The sequence below is a fragment of the Physeter macrocephalus genome, chromosome 20 (assembly GCF_002837175.3).
Source record: "Physeter macrocephalus isolate SW-GA chromosome 20, ASM283717v5, whole genome shotgun sequence".
Taxonomy (NCBI): Eukaryota; Metazoa; Chordata; class Mammalia; order Artiodactyla; family Physeteridae; genus Physeter; species Physeter macrocephalus.
In genome coordinates, this window is record NC_041233.1 from 45,651,814 (window position 1) to 45,675,496 (window position 23,683).

The following is a 23,683-nucleotide window of genomic DNA, read 5'->3' on the forward strand; positions in this document are numbered from 1 at the left end:
CATAGCACAGGGAGATCAGCTCGGTGCTTTGTGACCACCTAGAGGGGTAGGATAGGGAGGGTGGGAGGGAGGGAGACACAAGAGGGAAGAGATATGGGAACGTGTGTATGTGTATAGCTGATTCACTTTGTTATAGGGCAGAAACTAACACACCATTGTAAAGCAATTATACTCCAAAAGATGTTTAAAAAATAAAAAAAACAAAAAACATTGAGTTTTCAACTTAATTTTTCCAAATTGGTCTGAGGAAACCAGATGCAGGAACTAAGTTCAAAAGGACAATCTCAACGAGAATAAAAAGAGACATGATAACACCAGACCTCATCAGCTCAACAGGTCTCTGTAATCAGCCACACAAATAATTGGTCCCAGGACTATTGGATAAACATCTGCTTTTAAGCTGAAGGATATCTACATTGTATGCTGTGATTACCACCATACCAATTTGTAAGTCAACTTAGAAATTAAACATACATGCAAAGAAATTCTACTCTTGTTAGGTTATGTGATTCTAGAATTTCTAAACTCTGCCAGTGCTCTTTCCCAGGGATCTTTAAGAAAGTCAGGCATGGGGTCAGAGTTGGGCATTATTATTGAGTGAAGATAACACAATAGCCATCTGTACCCTGATCTTACATGTACTAGAACAATGACAACACCAAAACCATGTAGGTATATGTATTAGCCAGGGTTCTCCAGAGAAACAGAACCAATATTCCAATTGGAATCCTAACTGGCTAATACATATACCTACATGGTTTTAGTGTTGTCATTGTTCTAGTATCTGTAAGATACATATAAATCTATTTATCTATCAATAGATAAAGAGGTTTATTATAAGGAATTGGCTCATCTGATTATGGAGGCTGACAAGTCCCAAGATCTGCAGTTGGCAATCTGGAGACCCAGGAGAGCCAACATGTAGTTCCTGTCTGAAAGCCAGAAGGCTTCCCAAGAAAAGCCAATGTTTCAGTTCAACTCTGAATGCAGGAAGAGACTGATGTCCCAGCTCAAGCACTCAGGCAGGGCAGAGTTCTCCCTTTTTTTTTTTGTAAAAAACTGGGCGTTCTCTCTTATTTAGCCTTTTTATTCTATTCAGACATTCAGTTGATTAGGTGAGGCCCACCCACATTAGGAAGAGCAATCTGCTTTACTCAGTCTATCAATTCAAACAATCTTCTCATCCAGAAATACCCTCAAAGACACACCCAGAATAATGCTTGGCCAAATGTCTGGGCACTCTGTGACCCAGTCAAGTTGATACATAAAATTAACCATCACAGTATAACCTTAAGGGAATAGCAAGCACCTCACATTGTCTGGTCTTAAGGATCTGCATCCCTTCTCCATTACCCACTCCTTCATCCAACACCTGCACAGTTTCCATCTGCTGTTAATATTTTCTAAAATCCTTTTTGGATTAAAAAAACTGCTATTCATCTCTCAATATTCAATGTTGTCAAGTACAGGTGACTTATGAGCATCTCTGGTTCAGAGTTTCTGATATTCTTATCCAAGTTGAGCAGAAGCTGGGGGATTTGTAAGAGAGTGGTGGTGTCAGAACCAGCTACAAAAGGAAACTTCTTGTGTAATGTTGTGCTGTCAACACTGGCCACCAGGAGTTTACTCACCCTTATGTATATATACACATTCATAGCCACAGGTGTGCTTGTGCATTCCTACATATGTACAACCACACACAACCTGTTGGTGCAGGCATAAACTCATCTCAGCCTGGGAGAGTGTGAAAATAAGGATGGGGACTCTAGGCACATGGCAAATGGGAAACAAGAACAAAGGAACCTAAGAAGTAAGAAGTAACTGGTGTATCTGGGAGACCTGATGGGCTTGAGCGCAGAATAGCTCTAGACTTGGATTGAGAGACAGTCAGAAAAGTAGAGTTAGGACCAGATCATGGTGGATACTGGATGTCAGGCTAAGGGGTTGGACTGTTTCTTTAGAGTTAATTATGAGACCAATGAAGAATATTAGAAGGGACATTTTAGGGAGACTGATCTAGCAGAGGTAGGCAGTAACTAGGGGTAGTAAGCAGTGAAGTTTCATTCTACTTTGGCTGAGTTAAGTCTAGTAATGGAAGAGAGAGTGGAGGATGAGGGTAGGAGTAAGAAGAGCAACAAGTAAGGATACATATGTACAGGAGCAGGAAAAATTCAAGATCCAGACTTCATGAGGAGCCTACGCTGGAGGTTGTTCTGGATAAAGAGGCTGTAAGGACCTCAGCTGTAGGCATTCATGGATCTGCTAAGGTGCTTCACTGTTAACTTGACTCAGCTACTTCCTACATCTGCTCCTCTCTCTTCTAAAAGCCATCCTTACTTTCTACTCTCTATCCTTTCTCTACCTCACAGCTTTTGCTTCCTCTCCACATATAGAGCCACGACATAGAGTTTTATGCATACAGTGGTAATATGAATACCTTATTGGTTGGTCCTCATGGAAATGGAGTTGAATATAAATCACTTATGCCAGAATCTAGGAAGAATGTGATTTTTTTGGTATTTCAAGGGCATTATTTGTAAATACTGGCAATTATGAAAACATTTATTCATTAAAAGTGATGAAAAGTAGACAGGACAATTATTAGAGACAATTTTGAATTATTCTCTTTCTCCTGTAATCTAGTCTCTGTCTTTTATAGACTTTTTCTTCTTTTTAGTAACTTTTAAAGATGTGTCTGTCCCAACTATTTGGCAGGTGGAATAAATTACTCTCCATATTTCATTTTCTTTGACATTTAACATGTATAGACTAGATCTTATTTCAGACGCTCTAACCTCAGCTGCATATTATCACCTGAGGAGGTTTTAAACCATACAATTTCCTGGGCTCCACTCCAGACCAGTTGAATGAGAATCCCTCTAGGGGTGGTAAGGGTGATGCCCAAGTACAGGTGATTATAACATGAGGCCAGGTAGGGAGTCTGTTCTCCATAGTTTCTTCTAAAATTTAGAAACATTTGCAGTTAAATCTTGAAGTCCTATTTTGACAAGACATGCATAGGTTAACACTTCCTCTCCTGTCTTTCCTTGTGTAATTTATAGTTTCAAGCTAAATTCCAGGGATTTAAAGGCTCTTTGTTGATATTTAAAGGGCATTTGAAGCAAATAAATGGTGAAATGTCTTTTGAAGCCAATGAAATGTACCTCTGTAATATCTACTTAATGAGAATATGTTAACGAGCAGGAGGTGTTTCCACTGGACCATAAATTATGCAATTTTAAACAGATTTTTTTTAATGAAAATAAAAACTTCTGACCATTTGAAATCACTTTTTTCTCAAACAAAACAAGAAGGATTTCCAGATGTCAGGATTGTTTTGCAGTAATGATGATCTATGGGCCAGATGAATGTGCTTAACTTTCCCAAGAGTTTGGGTAACTTTTTCTTTTCAAAAGAGATTGTGTGTGACTCCTGATTTTTAATTATTTTTTTTTAAATGTTGGGAAGACATGTCTTCTCATCCCCTGCATGTTCATAATGCCCTGATTTAGTCCAAAAGAAATGTATAAAAATTGCAATCCAATCATTTGTCTATTATAACTCTGCTTGTTCTTTTTCTCTGATAAATTCTAAGTTGGTAGCCCCAGTAGTATATTTTTCTCTGGTGTAGTTTTATTTTTGTCTATAAATATTTTTACTGTGGTGCAATTTCCCCAGTATCTTAGGATGTGCTATTTTAAGTTACTTTATTTAGGACTTGGAATGACTCCAAGTAAGATGGTATATGGATTTACACATCAACAAACAGGAATCAAAATATCAGCTTTTTACATCTTTGAAAAAATAGCCATTTATTTAGAAAGTTTGTCTGTCAGCATTGCTTCTCTACAACTGTTAATAACTTGTCTTAAAAATATGGTGTACCTTCCAGATAAAATCAGAATCTTCTTTAGCCAGGGGTGTCACCAAAGGAGCAGGAGAGAGAACAAAGTACAGGATTAAAGAATGGAAGGGAGTAAGAGACAGGAGAAGAAGAAAAGTAATTAAATGGACATTTGAAGGAGGAGGGAGAGAGAGAGAGAGAAGATCCTGTTACCAAAATAGTTGTGTTTGGTGCCCATGAGAAGTGCCTGTGGCTTTGGTTACCCACCACTGCACTACTCCATCAGATATTTGGTCCATAGCTGACTGTCTCCTCTCTGGCTATCTACAATCCAGAAGAGCTAAAGATCAATGGGAAGAAGGAACTAGCACTTTAATTTAAATATAGGAATAGAAATTAACATGAAACTCCAGTCAGATCCTGTCAAATGATATATCACTTGGTCACCTGTGAAGACTCTACACTCTGCCAAGGAGTGATGTCTTAGTGAGGTATGACCAAGCATGTAACAGAGGGTTGGCAATGTCCCTTTTGGACTATGTCCAAAGGGGGTCAGGTCCTGGATGCGTCCAACTGAACCATCAGATTGCCCACCCACAGCAGTATTTAAAAGAGTTATAACAATAGCTCATTTTCATGCAAGCAAAGAGGCTAAATCACCACAGTTCTTTAAATGACCAAGAATATCTGTCCTTATGGAAGAGAACACAGACTCACAGTATCACCTTCATCAGTTTCGTCATGGTAGCATGTGTCCCTCACACTTTAAGGGAAGCTGGGTAGATGTAATCTCCCTCCTCTCCCTGTCACCATTTGCCTATTATTTTTAAGGCGAGAAGTCAAATTTAGTAATTAAGAGCACAAACTCTGGCCCCAGGCTACTTAGATTCAAATCACGGTTGTGCCACTTATTACCTAAGTAACCTTGGTCTCATTAACTTCTTTAACTTGGTTTATTACCTATGGCAGAGGAATGATAATACCTACCCCATTAAGTTTTTATAAGGATTAAATGAATTACAATTTAAGTTTTTAGCACATAGCCAGTAGTAATTGTTCAGTTAATGTCAGCTATGTTTATTGTTTGTATTATTTGAAATCTGTTCTAATATTGCCCCATAATAGGCAAACCCAAGTATCTTGGTTTTATTTTGTCTTTTCTGACCACTAAATGACCATATTTAAATTAGTTTATGAACTATTTTTTTCTGTGAATTTACTGCTCATGTCCTTTGCTCTTTGTCCACTGACTTCTGAGCCCCTTTACTACTGATTTTAAAGTACTCTTTGTATATTGCAGCTATTAATTCTCTGTATATTATGTAAGTAGCAATCATTCTCTTCTAGTCTGTGGCTTCCTTTTAACTTTATGTTGTCATTACAGATGTTTGTAATTTTTATGTAGTCACATCTGTCAGTCTTTTCAATTCTGGCTTTTGGTATGCTTGGTTAGGAAGACTTTCTGCATTACAAGATTATAAAAATGTCCTCCCATATTTTCTTCTAGCAGTTATACAATGTTTTTGAAAGGTTATTTCTTTAATTCACTTAGAATTTTGGTATGTGTTGTGAGATGGTATGCCAACTTTATCTTTCTTCTCAAATTGTCTATGGTCTCCCTATGATTACACCTATTGGCACTTCCAATATAAACACAACTATGGGTCTAGACTTTTTGCCATTCCATTAATCTATTTGTCTATCCCTGTGCCTATTTTATTTTTATTGAAGTATAATTCATCTACAACACTATGTTAATTCCACGTACACAACATAGTAATTCAATATTTCTATATATTACCAAATGATCACCATTGCCTGTTTTAATTTTAACTTTTGATTAGGCTAGTTCCAAATAGCTCTATACTTTCAATGCATGTTGTGATATGTATTGCCATTTTTCCTGCCAGATGAACTTTAGAATCAGTTTGTCAAATTTCAAAATAATTTAATTGGAAATTAAATTGGTATTGCACTAGATTAATAATTTTGGAAGAATTAATCTTTATAATAATAAGACCTCTATTTACCCAGGCTTTTAGATCCTCCAGTAGAATTTTATCATTTTCTTCCTATAGATTTTGGATATTTCACATTGCTTATTGTTATTTTATATATTTTGTTTATATTGTTCAGATTCTCTTCACTTTTTTCTGCTTAAATACGGAACATTTTTATAACTGTCCTCATAGTATTCTTTTATTAGTTCTAATAGTTTTATATAGTTGATTTACTTCTTTTGACTGAGAATGAATGATTGCAGTGTTTCACTATTTAGTGTGATGTTTGCTACATGTCTCTGATAGATACTCTATCAATTTAAGAATTACTATTCTATTACTAACTTACTAAGAGTTTCTTTTTTTAAACCACTAGTGGGTGTTGAATTTACATTTACTGGGATGATCATGTTTTTTTCTTCTTCATCAATGAAGTGAATTAAACTAATAGAATCCCTGATGTTGAATAATCTTTGTAGTCTTGTAGTAAACCCATCATGTTTATGGTATATTAGTCTTTTGATATTTTGCTTATGCGTTTCATATCTACATTTGTGATAGTGATCTACAGTCTTCTGTTTTGTGATATATTTGTCTGGCTTTGTATCAGAGATATGCTAACTTTGTCAATAATTTCATAAGTTTTCTGTTATTATTCTATTTTTCAAAAGCTTTCTATAATAAAAAATATATTTCTTAAATGAGTCTGTAAAACTCATTTAAGAAAACTTAAAAGTTTATAAAACTTGCCTAATAAAGCCATTTGGACCATGTGTTATTTGGGAGGAATACAATGAATTTTTTCAATACAGTTTACAGTTATTGGTATATGCAAATTTTTGACTTACCCTTGAAGCAATTTTGAAAATTCAGTTTTCTAGGCAATTGGTTACTGCATCTAATTTTTAAATTTATTGATAAAAACATATTCTTTAAAAGTCTCTTCATCTGTGGTTATATTCATTTTCCCTTTGTTTTTAAAATAGGTTTTCTTCTTTTTACCTTGTCAAGATTGCCAGAGGTGTGCTAATTTACCCATCTCTTCGATCAGCTCTTACATGTATTTATCAAGTCTACAGAATTTTGTGTTTTATTAATTTACTTTTATCTTTAATTCTTCTGATTTCTTTTAGTCTCTTTTGCTTTTTCCTAGCCTCCTTAGTCAAATGATTATCGCTTATTAGAAAAATGCTGAAGAGAAACAGTTTCCTCAGAACATAATCTTGACCACATCTCATAGTTTTTGATGACTTGCTTACACTGACATTCATTTGTTAACATAATTTAACTTTTTAAAATTAGAGTAAGAGCTGCATATTATAGACAGCTAAAAATAGCAAGAATGATAAAAATAATTTTTTAACGCACCAAGAAGATAGAACGAGTTAGTCTTTTATAATCAGTCTGATGAATATAAAAATTAACACAAATGAAATCAGACTATACATTGTTTTGTTATCTGCCTTTTTTTACTTGATTATATTTTACAAATATCTGCTTAAATAACATGTTCTACTAGAACATCAGTTTTATTAGCTGTACAGTACCACTGCTTATTAATACATTTATCATTGGATATTTAGATTGTGACTAATTTTTATTACAAAATTAACATGCTCTATGAGACACCACACACACAAACACACATGCACACATACACACTGAGGACTTTAAAGATTTTTCCTACTGAGAAATGAAAACAAATGAAATAACTGGATTAAAACAATATGAAAGAAATCAAGATAATACATTCAAAACTGCACTTTTCTTCACCTCTGACAGTTTCTAGAAAGGAGAATAACCATTCAGAGAGCCATAGATGGTGGTTAAAAAGTCAACCAAAGCAGCAGATAAGGAACAAAGATGGAATGTTTACTGAGTATCTTCTGTATGTCAAGCGCTTTGTTAGATGCTGTTATATCCATTATCTGATTTATTTAATCCTTTGTTTAGAAAAAAAAAAAAAAGGAAAGAAAAACATTTAAGTTAAGTATCTGTGTTCCTATTCTTTTCTTAAAATAGGAAACAGTGCCTCAGAATAGTGAAAATCATGGTGGCAGAAGTGAAATTTAAATGCAAGCTTGTCCTCCTCTAAAAATGTGAAACCTACTCTAGAAGGAGGATTTTGTCAATAATTACCAGTAAAATTAATATATCTACTATGAAAAACTTTATTTTCCTTTATTTTAAGCCTTGTCTAAGCTCAAATTGACCAGGCCCAACTTAATGCATGATTCATTACTAATGCCTGAATAACATAGAAGGGATTCTGGTTAATTTGATTTTTTTGCTGATATACATTGCTTTTTAAAAAATAAGATGCCACATATTAAGACTTTGTGAGATGTCTTTATGGTTACACTTTGGAATTTTATGTATACATCTTCTCTATTAATTTTGCTATGGTTCATGATGCAGGGCCAAATAAACAGCTATAACATTAATTCACTTCCAAAATGAGCTTAAGACTGATTGTAAACATTTTTCCAAAGAGAATATTAGCGCTAATTTATATGTTTTATCAAGTAACACAAAGTAAGTTTTACTTAGCCTCACTAGGCAAATGTGTAAACTTTGGTCATAAATCCTTCACAAACCATTTCGATACAATTTGGAGCTCCTTCTGTGTAAAATTCCCAGGAGATACTAGAAGGCTGAAATTCATGATAAAATCACTTGTACAACTTGGAGGTTGCATTAAGAGTTATGCCCAGCCTACATCATGCAACATCAGTATACAATAAGACACTGGGGAAAGACTGGATTGGGTTTGGAGAGGTCCCGAAGGCAAGTGAAGCTACCATCAATTGGAAATGCACATGGTACATTGCTAGTACAGGCCCCCTGCAATCACAAAGAACACCTCTCCTCTGTTTACCACGTCAGAAATAGGCTTACTTCCCATTCAGTTTCCTTATCTGTCCTCTTTGGAAAAAAAACCAAATAAGATAGAAATGATAATATTAACAAAACTACTCCATTTCCTAACTCTGAATTGTTAGTACAATGGCTGGCATTGTATGCCTGTAATATATTCAACATTTTAAGATATTAAACATTTATTGACCTTTTTGTTAAAGTTGAGGATAATTACTTCATTTAGTTTTTTACCAAGAAACCTTCTAACTTTAGTTCTCTGCCTTTATCCTTCATCTCCTTTTTGTTCTTCTCTGCCTATCATTCACAGCTACCATTTCAGCTTTTGCTTTTCTAAGTAATCCTTTCTTCACTCTTTAAGTGTGCTTTTCCATCGTGTACTTCTCTTACCTTTGTCTCATGTCTTGCCCAATTTACTATTTTGAGAGACTTTAAAAACAAACAAACAAAAAACTTGTTTTCCCACTTTCTCTGTTTCCCTAGCTGCCAACTTATGTTACACCAGGGCATTAAGATCTTCCCACTTTGCCATAACTTCAGGCAAACCTAGATAACAAATATCACCCAAAATTCTCTCATATTATCATATTTTTCCTTCCACAACTTGCTTCTCTATGTGAGCACAATTTTTATGTACGCTTTTCTTCTTTATAGATTAGGGTTATAATTTAAGAGCAGCCTACAGTATCTTCCTGACAGCTCTAGATTTGGAAAAGTCATAATCTACCACCCTACCTGCTTCTCTCCTCCAGCTTCCTTCTTATTTTGTTCCCTGCCACCTTCCCTGAGCCAGGACACACTGGCACTGGAGGACAGACATCAGGGTCAAGGGTCAGGAACAGCAGCTCTGCTCTTGCCCAACAGTGAACTCTGGAAATTGCTGCTGATCAGTATCAGCCAAGTGATGAGGTGAGCTGTTCACTCCAATCCACCTGTGACTTTAAGGAAAGCAGAAATCCTGAACCCCCAATAACTTCTAGGTTCTTTTTCTCTTCATCAAATAGGCACTAACATTGCAAATATAAAACCAGAAAGGCATTGAGAAGAAAAGTGAATCCAAACTCAACTCTATTTTTGAATCACTTTGCACTCAAAATTTTACTCTTACAAAATGTCACCCTCCCAAATACAATGACACATTCAAAAATGCAGAGAAACTATGCAAATCGATTTCTCACATAAAGCAAATTCATTCTAGGATAGAACTTTCAGGAAGCGACCGGTACAAGCATAATAATAAGTGTTGGGAAATTAGCTGCAGACTAATTTTACTTCTGATCCAGTGCAAGTCACTATCATTTATAAAATGCTGATCCAAAATCTTTAGTTTGTTCCACAAGTATTTACTGAGCACTTAGCATAATGTCAGGCTAAAACTCTTGGGTAAAGATGAGTACAACATAGTCCATACATTCAGGACATTCACAGCTTAGTTAGGTAATAACTAAACTATAATAATTATAATTATAGTACCATCTGCAACAACCGAGGGATGTACAAGCTTTCTCGAGAGCGTTAAGGAAGTGGCACCTAACATTACCCATAGACAGGATCAAAGGAAGCATCACAGAGCAGATAATATTTCAATCAAGTCTGGAAGGATCAACAGGGTCAATGTAGTGAGACAAATGTGAGAAGAGAATGGTAGATAAGAGAAGGGAAGAGAAGAGAAGGAAAGGGCATTTGAAGCAGAGAGCCCAGAAGTATAAGAAAACACGGGACTTCCCAGTGGCAGGGTATGTGAATGACACTGGAAGGGGAGTCTGGGAGCTAGTCCTGAAGAGATGAGGTATCATGCTAAGGACTTGGGACTTTATCCTCCCAGCAAGTGGTTTTGCAATGCTACCCCTTGGAATTAGAGGTTAATTATAATAATTAATAAAATAGCTAACACTTCCTGGGCAGTTAGTAATCGTCAGGATCCTAAGTGTCCATCGACAGATGAATGGATAAAGAAGATGTGGCACATATATACAATGGAATATTACTCAGCCATAAAAAGAAATGAAACTGAGTTATTTGTAATGAGGTGGATAGACCTGGAGTCTGTCATACAGAGTGAAGTAAGTCAGAAGGAGAAAAACAAATACCGTATGCTAACACATATATATGGAATCTAAGAAAAAAAAATGTCATGAAGAGATTAGTGGTAGGACGGGAATAAAACACAGACCTACTAGAGCATGGACTTGAGGACATGGGGAGGGGGAAGGGTAAGCTGTGACGAAGTGAGAGAGTGGCAGGGACATATATACACTACCAAATGTAAATTAGATAGCTAGTGGGAAGCTGCCGCATAGCACAGGGAGATCACCTCTGTGCTTTGTGACCACCGAGAGGGGTGGGATAGGGAGGGTGGGAGGGAGGTAAAGGAGAAACTAACATACTATTGTAAAACAGTTATACTCCAATAAAGATGTTAAAAAAAAAAGAATACATTTAAAATACTTAATCCTTAAAACCAACCCTATAAAATAGGAACTAATATTATCCTAAATTTTAAATGTTAGGAAACTGAGACTCAGTTTCCACTGAATGAAAGCAGAGGAACAAAGGAGAGGAGCATTTTTATACAGCAGGTTTGGTGGCGAGTACACATTTGAACAAAGTATTACTTTGCTAAGAAAAAAGAGGATGGGAGACACTGAGGGCAGATTAGCGGAAGCTGGCGGAGCTGGAAGAGACCTCTCGTTTTTTGCATTATTAGCTCCTCCCTCACCTCATTTTCAGAATGAATAAGGAAGGAGGAGAAGGGAAGGAAATTACACAAGGAAGTGCTGCCATGTCCAGCAGGCCCTTTCTGCAATCTCTTTGCTATTCCTCCCCTCCAACATGAGTGATTAGCAGTAAATCAGGTGGGAGTACTTGCTGTATGCTGGACCTAACTAAATACTTGACAGGTATTTTATCATTTCATCTTCACAACAGCAATGTCGCAGCCTGCCTGTTACCCCAATTCACAAACGAGCAAACTGATGCTGGGGGGAGAGGAGTCCATGATTCTTTCCTATAATATTGCCTGTACTCTTTCTCCATCCAACTTCCATTTCTTTGCCCCTTTCTTCCCTCATCCATTCTCATCTAGATAACCGTGGTGTTCCATGAACCTCTGGAATTTCTTACTGCACAATCTCTGAGAAGTTGGGGTGATTGCCTCTCCCTTTCTGCTTTTATATTTTACTTACCTATGCCTAACAATAGTCTAGCACTTACTACATGCCAGGAATTCTTCCAAAGCCCTTCCAACACATTTACTCGTGTAATACAAGACCCCCAGAGAAATGTTATTGCTTCCTCAGTTAAAGATATTGAGTTACCAAGAGGTTAAGAAACTTTTCCAGGGCACAGAGTAAGAGGCAGAATGAGAGTTTGAACTCAGGAGGTCTAGCTCCAGGGTCTGCATCCCCATTCAGGCTTTATCTTCCTTGACTTAGCAGGACTTGGCACACCTGACCACGCACTTGATCTCAAAATCCTTTCTTTTTTTCTTGGCTTCCAATCCACCTCTCTCATTTGGTTTACTTCCTACCTACCTGGCTGCTTCATCTCATTCCCCTTTGCCGATTCCTCCTTGTCTCTCCAACTTCCAAAAGTTAGAGTACCCCAAAGTAGGACCTATTTTCTATACTCCGTTCCTACTGATTTCATCCAATTTCACAGCTTAATCATCATCTCTACACAGATAGCTGCCAAATCGATATCGCCTGTCTGTAAATCTCCCATAATATTCTGACTCAGATATCTAACTGTGCACTGAACCTCTTCACATGGCTACCTAATGGGCATCTCGACATCAATGTGTCTCCAACTGAACTCCTTCTCTTCTTCCACAAACTCGTTATTCCTCATCTCAGTAAACTGGCAACTCCATTCCTCTAGTTGCCCAGGCCAAAAAACGATGTCATCCTCAACTCCTCGTTTTTCTCTCTCACGATGCATCCAACTCATCTGTAAAATATATTCCAAGATTCGATCACTTTTCAGCACCCTCACTATCACCACTCTAATCCAAGCCACTATTCTCTCGTACCCGGATGTCGCAGTGTTTCTAACTGGTCTCCCTGCTTCTCCCCTCGACCCCTCTAACCAGAGCAAGGCAAGTGAGGCACCGCCTCAAATGCAAAATGTAAGAGTCATCAAAAAAACTCAGTAAATGGGACGTCCCTGCTAGCACAGTGGCTAAGTCTCCACGCTCCCAATGCGGGAGGCCCGGGTTCGATCCCTGGTCAGGGAACTAGATCCCACATGCATGCCGCAGCTGGGTTTGCATGCCACAACTAAGGAGCCTTGGAGCCGCAACTAAGGAGCCTGCCTGTTGCAACAAAGACCCGGCATAAATAAATAAATAAATATTTAAAAGAAAAAAAAACCTCAGTAATTAAGACAAATGATATTTTAATGCAATTTAAAAAAAATCAAAATCAATGAAAAAAAATCCATGATGAACAAAATGGCAACATTTAAATAAAAACAGGGTCAGAGTGATTGCCTTACCTCCCTTGCCTCACCTTAGCCCCAGCCCTGCCTGACTCCCTTCAATGTTTTCTCGATGGTTAGAGTGAGTCTGTTAAACATAAGTAAAATCTTCACATCTCAGGGCAAAAGCCAAGGTCCTTACCGTGACCTACAAGATCCTTCATGACCTGGTCCGCCATTATCTCCCTGACCCCAGCTCCCATTTTCTCTCCTCATTCACTCAGCTCCATCCTCTCCACATAGGCCACTGTTTCACCTACAAGCTCCCACCTCAGGACCCTCCAACTTCTTGGAACGCTCTCCCCCAAATACATCCCTCATTTCACCCAGGTTCCTTTCCAAATTCACTGTATCAGGACCACACTATCTAAAATTCCATCCTCCTCCCAACACATATACTTCATATTGCTCTTCCATTCTTTATTCTTTTCTCCTCAGAAATTAACATAAGCACAGCGTATATTTTGCTTATTTATCTTGTTTACTGTCTCACAACCGCTATAAAACTCCATGAGATTTTGGGGGGAGAGGGGTTTGTTTTGCTCTCTGCTTTATTCCCAGTGTCTCAAAAATTCTTGGATGATGGTAGGTACCCAGTAAACAACTTTTGAATGAATAAGTAATACATGTTTATGAGTGCTTTCCTTTAGCTCCAATGGTCTTAATGCCTGCTATATATAGGTTTTGAATTCTATTGCCTCAATAAATTACACTGGGAACTACTCTTCAAAATGCAGTAGCTCAGATCTGAAGAATCTGCAAGGTGTTAAATTAGGAAATGTATTGCAAAACCTTTCTTGCAAATTTGACCAAATTTTTAAACAAACGTTTGACTTGCTTAAGAAAATATTTATCTTGGATTCGAGTTCACTCCTTAGATTAAGTCAATGTTGAAAGAGGGGGTTGTTTTTGAGAAATAAACATTGAAGATCAAGTGTCTCTTAAGGCAAATTCTGAATTTTGTTTCTATGTCCTGATTTCCAATGACTTGATTCTATGTTGAGATATTATACAGATTTTCTCAATAAAGTCAGAGCGAACCTATGTGTGATCAAAAGACCATTCTGATGTCAAAATATTTTTAATCACCTTTATTAATAATTAACCAAAACTAAAGGCAGGTTTTACAAATAAAACTTGTCTCACCATGAATTGCTATCTCTTGATGGAGAAGATGAAGTTCAGCAAAGAGCAAACCTACAACTTGGCTAGAAGACAACAGACTTTGCCTTCCAACATCTGTTAAGACATGCAAGACTAACCTCATCAGACCCCAGTCCATCCATGGCCTCACTGCTCTTACAGGTTAAATCCAGCACTGTGGGAGCATTTGAGAGTATCCTGATGAAAAGGCAATTTTAGTAACATTTGGGAGAAGTGCACGAGTTAGAATTAGTCTTAAAGGCTAGTTTTTCTTTGTAAATCTTCAAAATTCCTTTTTTTAATTTATTTTTTTATTGAAGTATAGTTGATTTACAACTTAGTGTTAGTTTCAGGTGTACATCACAGTGAAGTGATTCAGATATATATATACATATATACACATATATATATACAAAACTGAATATATATATATATATATATTCTTTTGCAGATTCTTTTCCCTTATAGATGATTACAAAATACTGAGTACAGTTCCCTGTGCTATACAGTAGGTCCTTGTTGGTTATCTATTTTACATGTAATAATGTGTATATGTTAATCCCGAACTCCCAATTTATCCCTCCCTCTTCTTTACCCTTTGGTAACCATAAGTTTGTTTCCTATGTCTGTGGGTCTATTGCTGTTTTGTATATAAGTTCATTTGCATCTTTTATTTTTAGATTCCACATATAAACAATATCATATTCGTCTTTGTCTGGCTTACTTCACTTAGTATGGTAATCTCTAGGTCCATCCATGTTGCTGCAATTGGCACAAAATGCCTTTTGTAGTTTTATCTTTTAAGAGGATTGTATTGTTTCATAGAGATTTCTGTGACTGTACTCACCAGCAGTTTAGGATTAAAAACTGAATATAGGTCTCATTTTATGCCTACCTTGTAGTATCCATAGAAAGAGTATTTACACTATAAATGTGTCACTAAAGCTACACGTCCAATCTGAATTGCTACATATATCAAACCACCACTATCAGAAAATACTTTCCAACTTGTCTTAGCCAAGATAAAAAGTTAAGATTAAAACAAACAAACAAAACATTGCCTTTTGCAAAGTAACAGACACAGAAACTGGTGTATTAACCGAGTTAGCCAACTGTCTATAGACACAATGCCCTAAAGCTGGGCAGGGAGTGAAGCTGCCATATAGACAGCACTAACTAAATACTCCTTGAGAGAATGAATGATTGAAAACTGAATTGATCTGGGTCAGAAACAAGCAAGAATTATGAGAAAAGTCTAGTGCAAGAATGGCTATGCTTATATACAGAACAATGAAATTGTTTTATCCCTGTAACAGCTAATGAATATTCTCTTTGGAATCTAGTTGTTTTTTTTCTTTGGTTTTCTAAATTATATTGAAAATATTACTTTCTAGATGATGCTTGTCTATTGTTTGGGAACTTTATTTTTAATTGAGTATAATTGCTTTACAATGTTATGTTAATTTCTGCTATATTATTCTATTACTTTCATAGTAGAATACTTTGAAGCTGCATTTTACTCAGATTATTATCTCGGCTTCACTTTTGTCACCCAATTTTTTACCCATTCCCTGTATTATTAATGGAACCTTTACTCTGAATCTTTAAATGGAAACGAAAGTGGTATAGGAAATCCCAAGGCATACAACAGAAAAGTTCTTAAAGGGCCTATAGTAAAATACATTATATTTGCATGTGATTCAAATAAGTGTAAAAAAAGCTTCCTTTGTCTTGGTTGGCAGAGTACATCAAGCAGAGTGAAATCCCAGCACAGAACCTTCACTGAGTCACTCCCACTCTAATCCAGTGGGTCAATGCACTCCCCTCTGTACATGGGAGCCTCCAGGGGCTCGCACCATCATAGCCTGAGACCTTCACCATGGACAAGTCCTTGTGCTGGGAACCTGTGAATTTGAACAACCATCAGATTTGGAATGGGGTTCAAATCACGTTCCCTGATAGAAAGTATAGATAATGAAATGCTGAAGTTTCATATTCACATCTACATAAGTCAATATGGACATATGTAAATTTTCCTAATTTCTTAGATTTTACAAAGGGCTTCATGTCCTTTTCTGAGCGGTCTATGTGATATACGATCCAGGTGTCAGTAGGCCCTTCCAACACCATTCAAAAGGGTCCATTGTTCTTGTTTTGTTAAAACCCATGTGATATTTTTATTACAGAGTAGTTTGCATGATGACTTCTGTATATCTGATACCAGCACACTCTGATCTAGAAATTTATCTTTGAAGTAGATAAATGTCTCAGGTAACAGACAGAATAGATAAATGAAGTTAAAACTTTCAGGATCTTCATACCATATCCTTGTCAATTTGATTTAGTAACAGTGCTTTCTTCCCACATCTGCAAGGACCATTCCTCATATTCTTTTAATTGGCAAGAATGAATTTGTTTTTGAGCATTTGGTGACATTCTGAGATAATTGGACTGAGAACTACTGGTCTGCATTCTAAGTGGAAAAAGGACATTATTCAGTGTTGACTTCTAAATTTCAACTAAAATTGAACATTTTTTTAAAACTCTTTTTTTAATGAGGATATTTAACTGGCCTGGTTTGTGGGTGTCTTATTTGCTCTAACCTGAATGAGTAATTTATAGAGAATGTTTCCTAAAGATGTCCTTCATGAAAAGGACAAGTTTGGACTTGGTAATAGTAATTTACTTAATTTATCTTAAATTTGGTTTCAGTGAGCAACCCTAATTAACCTGATTTTTTGCTGATAATCACTCTCAATGGAATCAAATCACAAATCCGGGGATGGATTGAGCGGCACCCAGAAGGAAGCAGCCCTCCGCGCACTGGTCCAGCGCACAGGATATAGCTTGGTCCAGGTAGGAACTTCTTGTGCCATCTGCTGAAACACACCACTGAATTCAGAGTGGTGGGAATATTAGCGATCCTAACATGAAAATGTGATCGGTCAGTTGTATAACTCTTTAGTTAGACATTCCTTTCCAGGGGGGAAGGAAGTTGGATCATTTCAGTTTTGTAGGTGATCTTCCAGGTGATGTTCTTTCTACTCCGGGTTATCAACTCAATTTTGCCTTGTCATTTGGAAGCAGAACTAGTGTTAACAGTCATAAAGACTATCACAGTTTTGAAAGGCCAGTTTAGTATAAGAAAAGGCAGCTGGAATTCACCACCCAGAGCTTGTCAGTGAAGGAGAACCCAGCTGGTGCTTCAAGAGCCAGAAGAAAACAAACTATCCAGGAACTTGCCTTAGTTTCTAGAGAGATTTTTGACTGCAGATGTAAAACAACTTCTAGATGAAGGATCCAAGAACTGACCATCTGGTCAGCCTAGCTATTCCAGGATGTTTTCTCATAATACCTATCCGATCTGTTTAGTATATATAATAATTTCTCTCCGTGTTCAGCATTTTTGAAAAAGAAAGAAGAAAAACTATCCTAAAACTATCTATTCATTGTCACTGGTTGTTATGAATTATCTGTACATTATTATTGTCTTTATGATAACCTCTGTTAGAGAGCTTATGATATATTGAAAAACAAACTAGTATTAGACATATAAGTTAATTATCTTACTTGAAGAAATAATGTTGCTTTGTTTTTAATGTTGTTCTTTTTACAGTAAGACAAAGTATTTTACTGCTCAGCTATTATATTTTATCCACATACTTTCCCAACTTAACCAAATCTTTGTGCTATTATGAAGACGAAAGTCATAAGTGGATAATAATAAAATATACAATAGTGTCCTTTATTACATGTTCCTTTGTCAGTTCAGTTGAAAACTAAATGTAGTACATTTTGCAATACTCTTATAAGTCATGGCACACTTTGTTAGAGCTAATATAATGCTCAAAGTTATTTCTAATTTTTCATCCTAATGAAGAGTATTTATTTAGACTTTTTTAAGATTTCAGAGAGTATTATTTCACAGAAGGCTTCTAAAAGTTTCATTTAAGTCAAGGGAGATACTAATGTATTATTAGTTTTTAATACTTAATAAAAGTCTATTTTAGGATCATTTCTAAACTTTTAAATGTCTTCATCTCCAAATTTAATGTGCTTCAAAATTAATGCCTGATTGAAAATTTTTATGCAGTCTTTTCCCACATAAAGGGGTATTTCATAATCCATAGAGAAAATTCTATAGAGTTTACAGTCTATAAAACAGATATACTTAGAATAATAATTTTTTACATTTGCTTAGGTACAGTTAGTTGAAAAAATGTTTTTTCTTTTGTAATCAGCAGTTTCATAAATGTTATAAAATCAAAAATGTTTTATATCAGTTTATCTTTTTAACTGCTTTGTATCTGAAACACTCATGCAAAGATAGTGGTAGTGGAAAGCACTTAAACCCTTTTGAAAACCAATTTGTCAGTATTCATACATAAGTGTATTCCCCTTCTGGAAACAAACCTCTAATGATCTGAAATATAATGATGAAAACATATATAAACCTTTCTAGTGTGATGCTATTTCTAATATCTCAATATCATAAACCTAATGTATAAAAGGAAATTATTAACTATGAATATATAAGTATACTCAACAAGCAGAACTTTATGAGAAACAATCCTAAAACAATATAAACTGTCCATTTAATTTTATTCTGGGCACTGGTTCTTTCATTCCCCCCAGATGAAATTCAGGGAAAGTCTCATGACTTTTCTGGTAACTTTCAGCTAATGAAAGATCCTCCACTAAATAATGAATATGTCTAGTCCAGTAGAATAAAAACTTAACTTCATTCAAAGTGAAAGCCATTTCCCTTTCCCAAGTTTGTCAGGGTGGAGGACAATTTCTATTTTTTCTCCTTTATGCTTTCAGAAGCATAGTTTCTGACACTAGTTTCCTAACTAGAATTCCTGACTCAGCTGAAGCAGAAGAAAGGGGTGAAAGCAAAGGAGAGGGGACAGGAAAGTTTCTACTTGACTGATTTTGGCATTGGGCTCTGGGCCCAGCAGGTGTGTAAACCTCCTGGGATACCTTGTAGGGTCATTAAAGACCTCCTTAATTCCATTGCCAGGGGTCTCTCACCTGGCTACACTCTGCTCTAGCTAGAGGCTCCTCCCCTGGGCCTCAGTCTCCTTTGGCAGAGCTCTTTCCGACACCCCAAGCATTCCTCTTGGAGAAGATGGAAAATGACCCCTGATTCCTACATTTGGCCAAACTCTAGTCCCCTGGAAACACACACTCTGACCCAGTAAAACCTGCAAGTGCATGTGACACAAAGCAACCAGCTCTCCTCCTCACCACCATCAAAGCAGGAGGCCAGCCCGCTGTTCACCATTAGATACTTCAGGACTGAGTTAGACCCACCAGCCTCGTGTGTTCCCAACAGCAGGGAACACATAGCAAGCTCTGAGTGGTTTCCTACTCCTCTTCCCTGCTTTAGGTTAGCTGAGAAGCACCTCAAAATTCCTCCCACTTAGGGGGAACTAGGATTCACAACACACCGGCAGTGGGCTCCAAATATCTTTGAATCAACTCCAAAAATTCCTTTCAAGCTCTTCAATATTTTTTTCTAAATTCAGGGATGAGGAGGGGTAGGGGATGTTCAGTTAAGAATGTCAAACAGTTAAACAGTTTCTCCCTACCTCCTTGTCCTGCTTGTGGTCCAGTGACAGTTTCGTATCCAAACCAGAGGCCAAAATAATCCCATTCCATCTTAAAATCCTGTTACAAACGAAATGTAAACAGTCATTAAGTGATCATTTAGAAAATTCTGCAGAACAGAAAACTTTAACATATTAGAACAATGTAAAAAGCTTGCAAATAACAATATATTTTTAAAAGAAACTCAAACAGCAATGGAGATCTTTTCATAAACCTAATAATTTAAGAACATTTGCATTAAAAAGGAAAAAAACAATAGGGCTATTTTACTTTTATCATTTTAAATGTTTTCAAATATAATATGCCTAAAAAATACGGCCAAACTGCCTATTACTTTGATCTTATATATTCAATTACATTCAGAAAATATTAATAGAGGTTTTAGATCACAAGTTAATAACAATTACAAAAGAGTAAACATTTACTGGACATTTTATATTCTAACTGCTTTGTGTCTGTTAATTCCTTTAATACTAAAAACAACACTATGAGGTAGTTACTATGATCATCTCCAATTTCCAGATAAGGAAAACAAGGCTCAAGGAGTTAGGTAGCTTGCCCAAGATTTATAGGCCATCTTATTTCCACTGCAATTGGCCAAAATTTCTGGCAAGATTTACAGAACTAAGAGCTGTTATAATGTTATCTTTAAAATTGCAGTTTGAGAGATTAGCATGGCAGAGCATGCTAAAAATATTTTGTTGAGCTTAAACTTTGTAACATGATTCACTTTAAGTAATTATTTGTTAGCAGAATGACTACTGGAACAGAAATTTTCGAGTAATGTAGAAACCTAAAATTCTGAAACCTAGCTATCTAGATCTAAAGCCTCTAATCAAGATGTAAATATGTACATGACTTGGGTCAATCACTTTGAGTGATTTGGAAAATACCTTCCGAGTTTGGCTGCAAAGTGTAGAAAATCACCCAAGACTTCAAATCAGAGACCTGCTATTCAACCCAGCATCTACAACACACAAGTATGATCTATAATTTAATTTTTTTTAATTGACGTATAGTTGATTTACAATGTTGTGTTAGTTTCAGATGTACAGCAGAGTGATTCAGTGATATATATATATTATTTTTCCTATTCTTTTCCATTGTAGGTTATTACAATATATTGAGTATAGTTCCCTGTGCTATACAGTAGGTCCTTGTTGTTTACTTATTTTATATATAGTAGTGTGTATATGTTAATCCCAAACTCAAGTCCCTTAACTGCTCTCGGCCTTAATTTCCCAGAAGTTTGGCTAGGGCCTACCCCACTCTTAGTCAAGATTTTGTGATTCTAGCATCTGCTAGTTACTGGTCAGCAAACTTGTCTAATTGGAAGAGGAAACCAGCATGTATTGAGACATAGCTTCAAACTCTGCAATTTAGGGAAAATCCTTTAGCCTTCTCAATACTTCAGTCTTCCTACTCTGGATAGAGAAAACATTAGTATCGTCATCAAAAAAAAAAAGAACATCAGGTTTACTTTTTTAAAAATCTCTATACACAAATGAAGGTAAACATATTAATGCAATTCAGGGAGCATACCCATAAAATGATATTTTTAAATGTTATGGTATTTGCTAAGTTAGGGTTTGAAGGATTTGCTTCTGCCCTTCTTTGCAGTCTCTGATATTGAATGCTGAATACTTGCAAAACAAGAATTCGAAAAAGAGAGGGTGACTAATTCGTGCTCTCTTATCGCTAGCAGGACAAATACAGTGGTCAAAAATAGAATTTTGCAGGTTACTTAATAACGTGAGCCTGTCTTTTATATACAAACTGATGCAATAAAACGTGCTTGTGAGGGCTTGAAAATATGCTTTGTGATATCTTTTTGATAATAATTGGATATCTTTAGAATTCATAGCTAAAATTTTTATCAAAGTTCTTTAAAGAATAAAAGAACATTAATGCAATACTCTGCATATATAGGTTCAATAAATATTATTGATAAAAATTGTGTAATATTGACAAGTTAAACTTTCAACTTAGTTGTATTATGCCACACAGAAAGATTTTGGATGTGTGCCACAATGTTAGCTTGTAAACAGACTGTCTCCAGGCAATGAAATTATGTGTTGGGCTTTTTTTTTTTTTCCTCACTTTTTCACTCTTAACTGTACTTCCCAGATTTTCTAAAACTACTATACATGTCTTCGAGAGTCAAAGGGAAAAAAAAAGCACATTATGATGAACCTTTCCTCCAGAACGCATTACTAGCGTGGGTCATCAACTCTCTGACATGCGATGCTTCTTTCAGCTGGAATTTTCTCCTTAAATCTAGAAAAATACATTTTCATAGATGAACATTTTCAGAAAACTTTCCACCCAATGTGGAGTCAGTTTACATCAGTTTTAATTCTACTACAAGGAAAGCTAAATATATAGCTAATAAAGATCACCCTCAAGTAGTCTGAATATTTTTTTAAAGAAGACTCAGGATACTTATATACTATTTTTAAGTGATTTAAAATATGGTGTGTATTAACACTTTGTCCAATTACCCTATTGATAATCTATTTTCTAAAAATTATTACAACAAATATTTACGTGGTATGTCAGTCCCATTGCTGTTTTTTTGTTCTTGTTTTTCTGTTTTGTTTCCTTCGTCCCTATTATTGAACACAATGTGTTCGTGTTGGCCCTTGGCATTATAGAAGTATAAGGTGTAGCAGCTGACCTAAAATGCATAGCAAGTAGTTGCAATAAAAATGAATTTATCCAGAATTTAAAAGGACACAAGACTGCATTAAATGAGCAATACAGCTGTGGGTGTTACCTTTCTGTTTAGAGCCTTAAAACTGACCATAGTCTTTGACCTAAGGAATGAGGACAAATATTTAGACATAAAGATGCTCATCATAGTGGAATTTATGTTTAAAAATATTGGACATATCCTAAGTGTCCAATAAAATATTACTGGTCATATAAAATATGTCACCCTTATATTTCCAAATTATATAGTCATGTAAAACTGTGATTTCAAAGACATGCAGAAATGTCCAAATTTTAATGTTTAGTTAAAAATCAGAATGCAAAACTGTATATATCAGTTTACAGATGATATTTTAAGAAATTATTCACACACACAAATATTGGAAGATAATGAAATGTAATCTCTGATGAGAGTAGTTTTTTCTTCCTTGTGCTCTTTATGTTCCAAACTTTCTATAATGAATATGGATTATTTTTATGTCAAGGAAAAAAATCTCATGAAGTAGAAAAAATTTATAAGAAGCATTCGGTTAGGAATAGAAAAGTTGGGAAAATTTCATGAAGATAATCTCATTACTGAAGCTGGATGATAGGTGCTTGTGTTCATTAGGCTATTATTTCTAATTCTTTATATGTTTACTACATGTATATTTAATACTGCTGTAATCCAACCCTTTCCATTTTACATTGGAAAACAAGCCCCAGAGTTATACAATTCAGTAGAGACATAAGCCAGAGGTCAGCAAACTGACCCATGACTCAAATGTGGCCACAGCCTGTTTTTGTAGTGATTGAAGGCTATCAGTGATTCTCACAATTTCAAAAGGTCGGGGTTTTTTTAATCCTAAAATATCAACTATCTGGCGTTTTATAGAGAAAGTTTTCTGACTCCCAACTCTTACCTTAATCTAGTACTCTATGCTATAAGTTAATTCAGAGGTTTTTTAAAAAATTGAAGTACAGTTGATTTACCATGTTGTGTTAACTTCTGGAGTACAGCAAAGTGATTCAGTTATAC

General features: G+C 35.8%; 1 protein-coding gene across 2 annotated transcripts in view; it reads left to right on the forward strand.

Moving 5' to 3' along the window:
- A1CF (APOBEC1 complementation factor) overlaps positions 1-23,683 on the forward strand; it is a 77,915-nt gene that overhangs the window by 10,275 nt on the left and 43,957 nt on the right. Inside the window, exon 2 of one of the 2 annotated variants that reach the window (XM_007110698.2) lies at positions 17,053-17,196. In XM_007110698.2, the coding sequence (XP_007110760.2) occupies positions 17,098-17,196 (99 nt within the window). In that variant the 5' untranslated portion in view covers positions 17,053-17,097. Of the gene's footprint in view, positions 1-17,052; positions 17,197-23,683 lie in introns of those variants that run through there. The other variant, XM_007110700.3, reaches the window with a different exon arrangement.